The 12,909-nt window shown below is 40.8% G+C and overlaps 1 protein-coding gene across 1 annotated transcript in view; it reads left to right on the top strand.

Annotated features, from left to right (window-relative positions):
- The window catches only part of TTC12 (tetratricopeptide repeat domain 12), a 112,056-nt gene that overhangs the window by 17,113 nt on the left and 82,034 nt on the right, over positions 1–12,909 (top strand). The window contains exons 4-7 of the mRNA XM_033918456.1: positions 1,901–1,928; positions 6,236–6,313; positions 7,908–8,029; positions 9,716–9,775. Of these exons, the coding sequence (XP_033774347.1) occupies positions 1,901–1,928; positions 6,236–6,313; positions 7,908–8,029; positions 9,716–9,775 (288 nt within the window). The remainder of the gene's footprint in view (positions 1–1,900; positions 1,929–6,235; positions 6,314–7,907; positions 8,030–9,715; positions 9,776–12,909) is intronic.

The following is a 12,909-nucleotide window of genomic DNA, read 5'->3' as shown; positions in this document are numbered from 1 at the left end:
CTAAGGCAGTGCCGGTAGATCGCAGAGTCAGTTTTCTCCCAGCATTCCCCCAGTCACTGTCTCACCTTTAAAGTACTGTAATTACAACAGCCTGCAGAGCGAATGTAGCAGGCAGCCGTTAGCCTCTGTAGCACGTTCCCTCTGCCGAGGTCCCGCCCCTGACATCAGAAGAGGTGCGGGACCACGGTAGAGGGAAGGTGCTACAGAAGCCGACGACTGCCTGCTACGTTCGCTCTGCAGGCTGCCGTAATTAACTTTAAACTGTGATAGTTAGGCCCAGAGGGAAGAATGGAAGCGAGAACTGACAGTCACTGTGCGGGAAGCAGTGGAGGTAAGACCCTGCACGTTGGGGTAAGACTGTGCCTGTCGCAAGGGACCCGGCGGGACGGGGGTTGCCTTAGAGACGCTGGATCGGGGGGGAAGAGACAAAAGAACCTTGAGGAGGGGCGGGAAAGCAGCCTTGAACCAAAAGGGTGGGGTAAGACAGGGCAGATCCTGGACTATTAGAGGGGTTAGAGAGGGGAAACACCCTGAACCGAGGAGAGAGAGATGCCAGGTCCTGGGGAGGGGGAAGACAAAGAGAGTGAGAGAGACAAAGACCTGGACCAAAGGTGGGAGGCTCAAAATGTTAGCAGAAGGAAGATAAATAGAGGGAGAAACCTGAAACAAAGGGGAGGCAGAAGGGAGGGGGCAGATGTTGGATTATGGGAGGTGCAGACAGAAGAGACAGAGGAGGAGAGACCCTGAGGAAGAACAGAGAGATGCAAGATCATAACAGAGAAGGGAGAGAGAGGGAGACATGTTGCTAATAGGGGTGGAGGAGAGAGAAGGAAAAGCTGGACTCCTGGAGGGACAGAAAGAGATTTTGGTTGCAGAATGGAACAAGGTCTAGAGGACAGAAATATAGGGGTCTTTTACTAAAGCGCGCTAGCCGATTTGGCACGTGCTAAATGCTAACACGTCCATAGAATATAATGGGTGCATTAGCATTTAGCGCGTGCTAAATCGACTAGCGCACTATAGTAAAAGAGGGGGTATATGTTTATTGTTTGTTTATTTATTTAATTTTCTTTACCGTTCTTCCAGGGGAGCTCAGAACGGTTTACATGAATTTATTCAGGTACTCAAGCATTTTTCCCTGTCCCGGCGGGCTCACAATCTATCTAATGTACCTGGGGCAATGGGGGGATTAAGTGACTTGCCCAGGGTCACAAGGAGCAGCGTGGGTTTGAACCCACAACCCCAGGATGCCGAGGCTGTCGCTTTAACCTCTGCACCACACACTGATCATTTTGAGTTGGTCATTTTAAAAGTAGCTTGCAAGCCAAAAAGTGTGGGCACCCCAGGCATATATAATAAGGGATAACAGGGTTTACATAATAAGTAGAACAGGGTATAGTAATGAAGGTCATGACATGATAGGACAATACATAGGGGAGCATGATAGTACTCAATAGCATGGCAATACTTAATATGATATGATTGGACAAGACCTCATACTTGGTCTGGTGATGTTATTTCTGGCGCCCATCTTTGCCCAGGGATCCCGAAAGCAGTTCACAGCTCGCCACCATTTGCTGGGCAAGGTGCAGAAAACCATCTTCCTTATAAATCTGTTTTCTCTTTCATTTGACATGTTCTGTTTGGTGGCTTTTGAGTCTTGGCTGTGAGACTCTTTTAAAGACCATTTTGTGATTCTAAGGTAAGTTTTAAAAGTGCTAAAGGTCTAGTTAAAAACCACTGCAGAGAGTGTAGGAATATTTTATAGAGAGGGGTTAGAGAAATCCCCCAAACTTTTGTCATAGTGCTCTTATTGTGCCCAAATTTCTTCCATTTTTTGCAGGTATGCATATTAATCTTTTTATTCTTTTGGTTTATTATCTGATTTGTTTTCTATTAGGAGCCGCAGAAAATGGAGTTGAATAAAGGTAAATCCTCTGTCACCTACCTTTTTGTTTCTTTGTCATCTGTGCTACCCAAGAATATATTTCTGAGACTTTATTTTATAGTAGTTGACTTAAAGTGGCAACTCATGTACCATTAGAAAAAAAGGACAACTAGGGGATAGTCCAGTGTCTTAGCAACAAGCACTGAGCATTTGCATGCAAAAGACCCAGGTCCAATTTCTGTGTCAACTGGAGATGCTTAATGGTGAGATTTGCTATCTGGCACTAATATGCATATTTACAGGCCTCTAGGTTATCACTGTAAAGGATAGCTAGGACAAGTTATCAAAAAAGAGATAAACCCCAGGCAGTCATAAGAGAAGGATCTGCCCAGTGGTTAAAATGGCACTGTCAGGACAGACTGGGCAGCTACCTAGAGCAGCTGCTTCTGAAGGAGACATCAATGAGCAGTTGCACTCCAGGCAAAGCAACTTGTCATGGTACTTATGCAAAACTCTCAGAATCATCAGCACATAATTTTATTTGCGTGGATAGTGGGTGGTTGCTATATAGGTCCTTTGTCTAGATTTGGCATTTATAAAATGTCCTCATTTACCCCTCCCCCTTTTACAAAAGTGCAGAAGAGGTTTTTAGCACCAGCTGGCATGCCGAATGTTCTGTGCTGCTCCATTGGTCATAGAGCTCCTATGGCCATCGGAGCAGCACACCAGCCGGCGCTAAAAATCTCTTTTGCGCTTTTGTAAAGGGGGGGGTAGTGTTTTTACATGTGTGTATGTGTATATATATCTATATGTGTGTGCACATGTGTGCATACATGAATGTCTGTGTGTATAAATGAGGCAAGAAAAAGTAACCCCTAGAATTGTTTTTCTATTTTCTCAGCAACTGCTTGGAATTTCATTGAGAAATTTTATGTACTTATTTAGTCACAAACAAACAAAAAAAGGTAAGCGAGATGTCTTAAAACAACCAACAGTCACATTTATTAGCATAAAAAGTCCCAGTATGTTTACTTGGCTTGACAACAAAACTAAGGTCCCGACTAGGATCCCTGTTTCGACAATCTGAAATGCTTTCTTCAGGGGACAAACAAGTAAAATAATACCAACTTGAATTGAAAACAAATAGTCTGTGAGCTTTGGCTGAAAAGCAAAATGTCTTGGCATATCCCAGAGGGACTTTAGGCATCTGAGCCAATCAGGGCCTTAGGCTCCTCTCTCTGTATCTTGGGATACAAGGGGGGGAGTCTAAGAACCTGATGCACCGGGGAGGGAAAGGCCCACCATTTTGATCTGGCGGGCCTACGAGTGAGATGAACTGAGCTTCCCTCTTGCTCCAACTTCTCTAAAAAGGTACCGGGGGGGGGGAGGGGAGTTTGGGGGGTTGGAGGACCTCCAGTGGCAGGAGCGAGTGGACATCCTTCTGCATTTTTTTTCAGAGAGGAAAGAGGGAGAGTAGGGGATATTTGGGAGGGGGAGCCTGGCGTAGGAGTGGGCCTTCGGTGTCAGGAGGGAGTGAGTATCCCTCCTGCCATTTCGCTGCCACGGGGAGAGGGGAAGAGTCACCATGGCAGGAGGGAGTGGGTATCCCTTCTGCCATTTTTTCTTGCGTGGTGGGTTTGGCATGGCAGGAGGAAGTGGGCATTACTCTTTTTGCTGGTACGGGGGGGGGGTGGTCAATTCCTGGTGCCGATTCTTCAGGGAAGGCCGTCATCAGCCGGAGGTGGGGGGGAGTGCTTTTTTTTTCTAATAGGGCACATATTGTGCATGTCTAATATGCACAGCATCTGTGTCCATAAAAGAAAAAAGGTTAAACAGGTAAGCGACTGTTCTTGACCAGTTGCTTTTTTTTTTTTTGGATCACTAAAAGCGATCACTTTTTTAGTGCATCGGGAAGCCATATTAGAGCAGCAATTGCTCTACTAGTTTACATGGCATTTTAATATTAATTAGCTTATTTGCATGGTCGGATCGGGGAATGAGCGATCGTGCTGAAAACCAGGCGTTGAGCCATTTTCTGGATTGGGTCAGCTAATGTGAACATCACTAAAGCTGTTAAAACAACTGGCTTTAGTGCATCTGGGCCTTTGTCCCTTGGCAGGCTATCCCAGATCACATGCAACGATTGTTTATGGCTTTGGGTGGAGTTTATAATAGGCTTCTAGTGTTTCTTCTCAGGGTAAAAGTCTGCGTCATTGTGACATCATTAATTGAAGACTTCCATTTCCTCCTTTGTAAGAAACGCCTCTAAATTTTTCACAACCAATCAGCGTCTCTTTTGCATAAGGTCACTGAAAAAATCATATCCTGTGCTAACAGCTAGTACCCATTTAAATTTTTTTTTTTAAATAATGGTAGTTTTGCAGTGCAAACAGTTTGTTTACCATTCAAATTTGCAGTGTGGATAAACTCATTACACTTGGCACATGAATATAGATAATAGCAACAAAGAGAGCTGTCAAATTTCACATTGAAATTCCAAGTAGTTGCTGAGAAAAGAGCAAAAAACTTCAGGTGGGGGTTCTTTTTTCCCCCCTCACCCTGTATATATATGCGCACACACTTATATACAAATATATGTATACTTATATACAAATATATTAAACTGCACTATTCTGTAGTAGACCAAGGTGAGATACAGTTAAGTGCACTAGATATTTCAGAAGGCTGCGTGTTCGAATCACGTCGGGGTCACCACTGAAGTTTTGGCTGCTTAGTGTACCTCATTGGAATGACTACAAGACGGCATTGTATTTCCCAAAACAGACAATATTTTTTATTGTTAGTATAATGGCTTACAAATTTATAGCAGCGGAGACATAACAGAAAGAAATATATATTGTCAGTTCAGAATATGCAATGGAGAGTAACACTTATACTCATATGCCGAGCAGGGGGCTAGCACACCCTCCGGCTAGCAGGTAAACCATAAGCAGGTAAACCTCTCTGACCCTACTTGTGATGCATGTTCTTTTATACAGATAAATTCTTGCTTTGTTTCAAAAGGCTCATCCCCGAACTCTGATCATATGACTCCCTAGTGATACAAAAAATGTATACCTAACTATTCCCACCCTCCAGTCCACGCCTCTCTCACTTTCCCCCACGAGAGGGGCCCTAGCAGTCCAGAAACAGAGGGCACTTCGGGAACTTCTTTTGTCCATGTCTTAAATCCTTATCACCTTGCTGAGGCTGATTTGTTTGTTATACAACACTGTATGTCTTCAGGATGGTGTCCTTGTAGACAGTCTTATGCAGCAAACTGAAACAAAGATGCAAGGGTGACATTCCAGCATCCTGGCCATGCCTGCTTGCTTTAGAGACAGGCACCAATCCCCCACATCCCTACTCCCCCTTCATTCTTCAGGGGTTGTTACTTGTTATGGGTGGTTTATGGCTTCTCAGGGTGCCTTGCATATGTCATATGGCACTGATAACAGCTCAGTAAAAATGAACAATGGTCACCGAACCTTGGAGAAGTATCATCCTTAGGAAGACAAGAACTAGGCCAGCAGGAGTATCATTTTCAAAAGGATACATGCGTTCATAGATTAGCGAAGTACATGCTGTTCCATTTGTAAAGAAAGGCTGCTTTAGACTGTGAGAAAATATGTGTTAAAATGGCTGTAGTGTCCAACATACACAAGGTAGTTCTCCACCAGGTAGTTCAGTATGTCCAGGTTTGTCCAGGTTATCCAACTCATGTAGTAGACCAAGGTGAGATACAGTTAAGTGCACTAGATATTTCCCTGTCTCCAGAGGGCTTACAATCTAATTTTGTACTGAAGCAATGTAGTATATGAGAAATCGGTCATTATGTGATGAATGTCATATGTAATTTTGAGGGAGAGAGTAGGGAAAGAAAAAAATCAATTACTCAGCACTGTAGGATAACCCATCTGCATTATTATACACGTATACCTATTATACACCTAAGGATTTTTTGTACACTTCTATCATATCCCCCTCAGCTATATCTTTTCCAAGCTGATGAGTTCTAATCTCTTAAGCCTTTCCTCATGTGAGAGGAGTTCTATCCTCAATCATTTTGGTCACCCTTCTTTGAACCTTTTCTAATTCTTCTATATCTTTTTCGAGAATGTCTGTTACTCCAGATGGACACCCTTTCCAAGCATTAAAAACCTACGGTATGAACACAAGAAAAGAAAAGAATGTTCTTATAATTTTGATGTTTGCCTTCATATTCCAGTATGGATTATTTTGTTCAGAGACGTATGTGTTGACATTGTCTGTAAGCTTTTGGTAATCAACTGTTCTTCGCTGCTTTCTTGAAATGCCATTCTGATGGCTTCTGCTCTCTTTCATTAGACAGCTTCCTAGAATATGTGGAAAAAGATGCAAAAGAGAGAGCAGAAAGAAGAAAACAGAATACTGTGTTAGCAAATGGTAACTGCTTAATTTTAATATACAAAAACATCTGCTTTAGGCTTAGTGTTTTCCCTCTTGCTGTTTGTGAGGAGCTGTTATGTAGATCTCTTCCCTAGTACCTTCCCCTTTGAGTTTGGTGTGGTAGTTTAATAAAAAAAAAAAAAAAGAGAAAAATAACAACCCTATATGAAAACCAGCAAAATACACACAAAGTAGTAGGGGTAGACAAATGACCTTCCAATAAAGAGTCAAACAGATCTCAGGAGGTGAGGTAACAAACACAGTATTTGTTGAAACAACTATATAAAAAAACTCAACACGGAGCTGTGTTTCAGCATGGAACTCAGGAGTTGTATGGTCTGTAAACCCTTCTCATTCAATTAGCTCATGAAATAACAGTAATTGCTGCTACAATGATAGAGTATATAAAAATATTGAATTGTCATAGGAGCCTTTTGAGCTGCAATGGTGGAATATCTCACCCTATTTTGTTCAGACACCGATGCGGCTCTGAGCATTTTATTCAAAAGGTTCTGATGATTCAGCATTTTTATATAATCTACTGTTGTGGCAGCGATTACTTTTACTTCATGAGAACTTTTAGCACTAATTGAAAAAGGAAGGGTTTACAGATCATATGACTCCGGAAGTAGGCAGTTCTACACCGAAAAACAGCTCTATGACAAGGCTTTTATAGTTGATTCAATAAATACTTTGATTGTTACCTCACCTCTTGGGACCTGTTCAACTTTTTATTGGAAGGCCACTTGTTTATCTCTACTTTGTGTGGCAGTTTAACCATCGTAGTTAATAATGTAGATGGAATTCCTAAGGAACAGACATTGTGTACGTTTTATTAGGCAGGAAGTGAGAATACCTCAAAGTCTAGCTACTATATCTAGTTTCATTTGCCCTTAATTTCTATTACAGCTTTAACATCATAAAAACTAGCATATATCCGTAGAAACATTGGCTACAAGATACTAAGAGGTTACTTTTTTTCATTGGCCAGAATCATAAGAGGCCTCACTTGGAATACACATTCTTGTACAATAAACTCTGGAATCTTCACTAGCAGGTTTGTGAATCTTCTCTAGCTTTGAGCTGCAGGTACTCCAACACAAACCTTTAGCCCCTCCTTAGATTCACAAACCCACTAGTGAAGATTTCAGAGTCTATTTACAAGAAATAAGATTAGCAGAGGCAAGTAACCTAATCTTTTGTTTGTATGTGACAGAATACAAAGGAGGTTTACAGTAGCATATATTTGATTTAAATCTTGTTTTTAAATTTAAAAATATATATTTTGCACCTTTAGAAGAGTAGAAACATACTTCCTTTGCTCCACCAGAGTGGTATAATCCATAATGCCCCATCCCTCATAAAACCTAATAGAAAACAGTGGAATGCTCTGACCCACCTTCCATTTGTGCACAGCTGAGCAGTCAGATACCCCCATATGTGGGCTTAATGGAGCATTGTTCTTTTCCCCGCAGATCAGTAAACTGCACCCTTGTAGAAAGAGGCATAAATTGAACAACCAATGTAGTGATACAGTTGGCCAGACTATTTGACAGATAGTACATTAATTAATGTGTGTTTCTTGTTTCAGCACTGAAGGAAATGGGGAATAAAGCATTTGCTAGAGGGGATTATGAGACTGCTGTCCAGAAGTACACAGAAGGACTGGACAAACTGCGAGACATTGAGGTCCTGTATACAAACCGAGCCCAGGTCAGCGATCAAAAGACTTGCTTTTAAAAAATAAAAAAATCTTTTGAGTTAAATATCACTTAATAACTCATCATTTGTATAGTGCTACTGGAGGTATTGAAGTAAAAGGCTGCAATACTTTACCTCAGGCCCGATGTGATAATAAAAAAACCACCAAAAATAAAAATAAAAACTCCAAAAAGATTACATTGCATATTCCAAAGCCAATAATTTTTTATTCTAGTAATTAGTATTATAGCAGCATTTATCAAATCAGAAATAAATCTGTTTGGACATATACAATGGAGAGAAAAAACCTCATACAGACAGTGCTGGCATCTTTCTGTAAGCATGGCTCAGTTTCTCTAAAAAAGACTACCAGAGCATGGGGTTTTTTTTTATACAGAAAGTATCTGTTTTTCTAGCAAGACCTTCCCCTGGCTATTATGTATCACCCTATTGGATAAACCAAATGCCTATCTAACTCCCTCTCCTAGTCCACGCCTCCATTCTTCCCTGGGGGGCCCTGGACAGGCATAGTGTCTAAAACTTTCTTCTTCTTGAAGTTTCAATTCTTCACACGGGTACAACAGGCCCTCAGCGCATTAGCCTGGCATCACGTTATCAGTTCTTCCTGGATGGAGTGTCTCACTGACTTGCATTTTTTTCCTTTCAGCACTGTTCATTGTCTTTACAGCACTGTTTAGTGTCCTTGAGAAGCTCTTCACAGCAAGAAATCTACACTCTGACATGCCACACATTAGCATCTCAGCATCTGAACTGAAACCAGTTTATACAAGCCTGTGACTTTAGCAGCTTCAGCAAAATGTAGGAATAGGTCTCACAGCCTGTAAAAGTCTCCCATAGGCTCCTGTCATCTATCTCAGTATGCAGCACTTTACAGTGGCAAATGGGCTGGTCTGTGTTTGGCCCCTTGCCCCTACCTGACTTCCATATAGGAGGAGTGGTTCAGGAGTAGAACGTGCACCAGCTTAGTCTCTGCAGCCCATGCTGCTTCAGAATGAGCTTCAGTCACAATTACGCTGACCTTTCCTGAAAAGAAAAAGTTTTACATGGGTGGGGGAGGTTGGGGATAACAGAGGCAGACATGAAGAAAATGGTTTGTTTGGTTTTTTAAAGTTGGCAAGCCTACTTCTAGTTCCATTCTCTCTATGAAAATAAAGTAAAGCAGCCTGTTTGTCCATTCCTTATGACCTAAGACCCATACATCCTCCAGTAGAGAGCACAGGAAAAAAAAGAAGACAAATCACATTTTCAAGCTCATGGTTCATAGACTAGATATCTTCCAGTGTTTCAAGAGATTACTATATGACCTATGATAACAACATTGCTGTTTGGCTCTTCTCGAAGCTCCTATCTTCTTCTGAATATCAGAACTATAGCTAAGTATTTTAGCTCCCAGGATAGCCAAACCTATTTGTGTTCCATTCACTCTCATCCTTGACCCCTGTTTGTTCTCTCTTCTCTATCCCCAATATAAAAGGTAAAAGTCTGCTCTGCTTTGCTTTTCATCTGATGTTTCTCATGTCTGCAATTCAATAAGTTTTACACCCTCAGAAGGCTTTGCACCCTGGGTGATTGGTTCTCTCATTCATCCCTAGTTATGGCTCAGCCAAATATATATATACCTTTTGTGTGTTGAGTTTCTAATGCATCTCAAGTAACAATATCTTGGTTTCTGTTCAGGCTTACATCAAGTTGGAGAAATACCAGGATGCAGTAACAGACTGTGAGTGGGCGCTGAAGGTAAGTTTTATCTAAATAATCACCTCCTGTTTACTAAAAGTGATGAGATAGGGATTAGGTTTGACTGGAGTGTACAGTAGGTTTAGGACTTCTGAATTCCAGCTCTTTTCACTTTACATCTCTTTGTCAATTGTAATACTAGTTACATACATTGTTTTTCCTTAATCTGCAAAGCTCTTAAATAATAATAAAAAAGTCACATAAAGCATTATTATTGCTACCGAGCCAGCCAAGGAGTCTACCAAATCTATAAGGGTGAAGCTCTGTTAATGTAGTGCTATATCATATACCATATCTTTGCAGGAAAGATGTCATTTATTTACCTCATTGAAATTTTGTGAATCCTGTAATTTGTTTGGTAACAAAAATAAAAGCAGTATATTTGAAAAGTTCAAGTCAGTACTTAAAGAGTGGATATTAATGGGGGTATTGACTTGTTGAGGCAGCTTAGGCAGCAAGAGTCTGCATTATGTGCCTTAAATCCTGCTGTCCCCTTGGGATGACAGTCATTTTGTCATGGTGCATATCTAGGAAGGAGATATAACATAATGGTTAGAGCAGTAGGTTGAGAACCAGAGGAGCTGAGTTCAAATCCCACTTCAGCACCTTGTAATCTTGGGCACAAAATTCAGGTGAACTCTCCCAGAACAGAAAAATGCCTACCATTCCTGACTTTATAGTGCACCGCTTTGATAGCTTTCAGACTTGCAGGCAATTTTATAACAAAATAAACACATGACAGAACGTGCACTACATAAGAACATAAGAAATGCCTCTGCTGGGTCAGACCCTAGGTCCATCGTGCCCAGCAGTCCGCTCACGCGGTGGCCCAGCAGGACCTGTGCAGTAATCTATCTATACCCCTCTATCCTCTTTTCCAGTAGGAATTTGTCTAATCCTTTCTTGAACCCCAGTACCGTACTCTGCCCAATCACTACAAAGAAGAACATTGTAGTAAAGACATCTGGGCTTAATGCAATTGTTGAATCATAGTAATTCTCTTACAGTCTTGGAAAGCAAATCATTTTCCTGTGAGCCAGAAAACCATAGCCAGTCCTTGTTAGGTGTTTCAGTGTCTTAGGAAATGTAGAATTATGGGCACTAGTTGGCAGTGCCTTGTTGCAGGAAACGCTGATTCATTGCATGCCTTCCTCTGATCACTGGATAATTTTCATTGCCATTTTTATTGTGCTGTCTTTGCTGCCAGCAGATGGAAATGGTTATGAACAATAGGGACACCAAAAAGGGAGTCCAAGGAGGCCTCAATGACGAGAAAATCAAGGCACAACAAAGGAGTCATGAGGATGAGATGTTTTGGCAGATATTTTTCTGCTTGCTTCTAAATTTGATCTGTATTGAATGCTCTATTTATGTGATAGAACTGCCAGCTGTTGAGACTCTTGACAAATGCATAGATGCTGAAACACTATCAGTGTTGAGTCTTCGAGTCCTCACAGTGCTACTATCAATAAAGTGAACTTTGAACTTTATACCTATGGCTGAATTATTTACATCATCCTCACGACTCCTTTCTTATGAACAATAGGGAGTCGCACTAGTATTCCTGGGCTGGTTGGGCTTCATTGGATCTCCTGCGGAACTTACATCCAGCAATACCTGGAAGCATCTTAAAATTATTGGATGGTGTAATAGGCTACAGGGAATGGAGGCTGTAAAGAATTGCTGTGTATTTCTTGGTTTTCAAACTTTTTGTTAATGTAAATACATTAAGTGAGTAATTTTATTGGGGACTTTGAGTATGTAGAGCAATGTTTCTGCATTCAGGTAGAATCTTAAATAATTGCCTAGAATGTACCCATGAAAAATAAGTACAAAAATATAGCAGTTGTTTTTTATGAGTATACATTCCTGGGGGATAGATAATGAATGGTGCAGAGTTAGGATTGGCAGTTTTTTTTTCCAATTCTTTATTCATTTTTCACCAAGTATACAATATTACATAAATTGAATCATACACATCACTTGAAATTCTTTCTAATATCATCTAAATACATAAATTTACCCTCTCCCCCACCCTCCCTTTTCACAGATATTATAATCTAAATTCAATATACATATGCTATATTCACAGATACTGATTAAACCTATATTATAACTATATACCCCTTCCCATAATTATAATTATTCTTTGGTATAAATTGATATCTGGATTTATGAATAAAAAACCAAAGACATTTGGAGCATTGAGATTAAGCATCAGATTTCTGCATCTCAATGGTCACAAATTTGGTCTTGGAGAATGAGATGTACAGTGTCTGCATCTATGAGACAAACTTGGTTCTTTTTGTTACATAGAGCATTTTGGACCCCAGTTAGATTACAAAAGTTGGATAGCTCTAATCTAATAGATGCTGGCATTGTAATCTGGAAGCAGGGACTTTAGATCATTTATTATTCTTTTGTCCCTGTATCATGGCCTTCTGGAAATCAATTTGGTCACAAATTAATTCTTTATTAGGATTGGCACTTTTTAAAAATTGATTTATAAATGTTTTCATTTTACAATCACACGAACAGAAGAGCTAATTTTGCTGTGCTAAAGGTCTTTAATACGAAACTTAGATGCTGAACTTGACATGAATGTGTTTTGGCCACTTGGCCTGCATCAGGAGTCTCAACACATTTCTTAGGAAATAAAGTATCCTTAAGGGTTGATAGACTTGTCACCGTAAAATCAATGGTGAGAAGAGAACCGCAGGTTCAACAGAGGAAATGTATACTTTACACTGCTGTCAAATCTCATATAAAACAATTAAATACATCACACTTTTACATTGGGTTTAGCAGCACTTGAATAATGAAGCACATTAGAAGAATGAAAGGGAAGGAGGGAAGGGGTTCATGGTTATTTTACAGCAGGTTGGAAGGGAGGGGACGTGCCTTTATTCTACAGCAGGGAGGGAGGGAGGAAAATAAGGGGTTTGGTGATTCTACAACTGGCTGGGAGCTAGGATAGGACTTGGCACCTCACCTCAGGCAAGGGAGGGATTGCTCCTGTTCTGACTTGGCTCACCACACCATTGGGCCACCAGGATTTAAGGTGGACCTAAATATAAACTGAGACCCTTGTGTTTGGGCCATTTTTTGGCCCAAAAAGCTCAGTTTATATTCGA

The sequence above is a fragment of the Geotrypetes seraphini genome, chromosome 13, assembly GCF_902459505.1.
Source record: "Geotrypetes seraphini chromosome 13, aGeoSer1.1, whole genome shotgun sequence".
NCBI lineage: Eukaryota > Metazoa > Chordata > Amphibia > Gymnophiona > Dermophiidae > Geotrypetes > Geotrypetes seraphini.
Note: the sequence above shows the minus strand (reverse complement) of the source record. Positions and strands in the feature narration are given on the sequence as shown.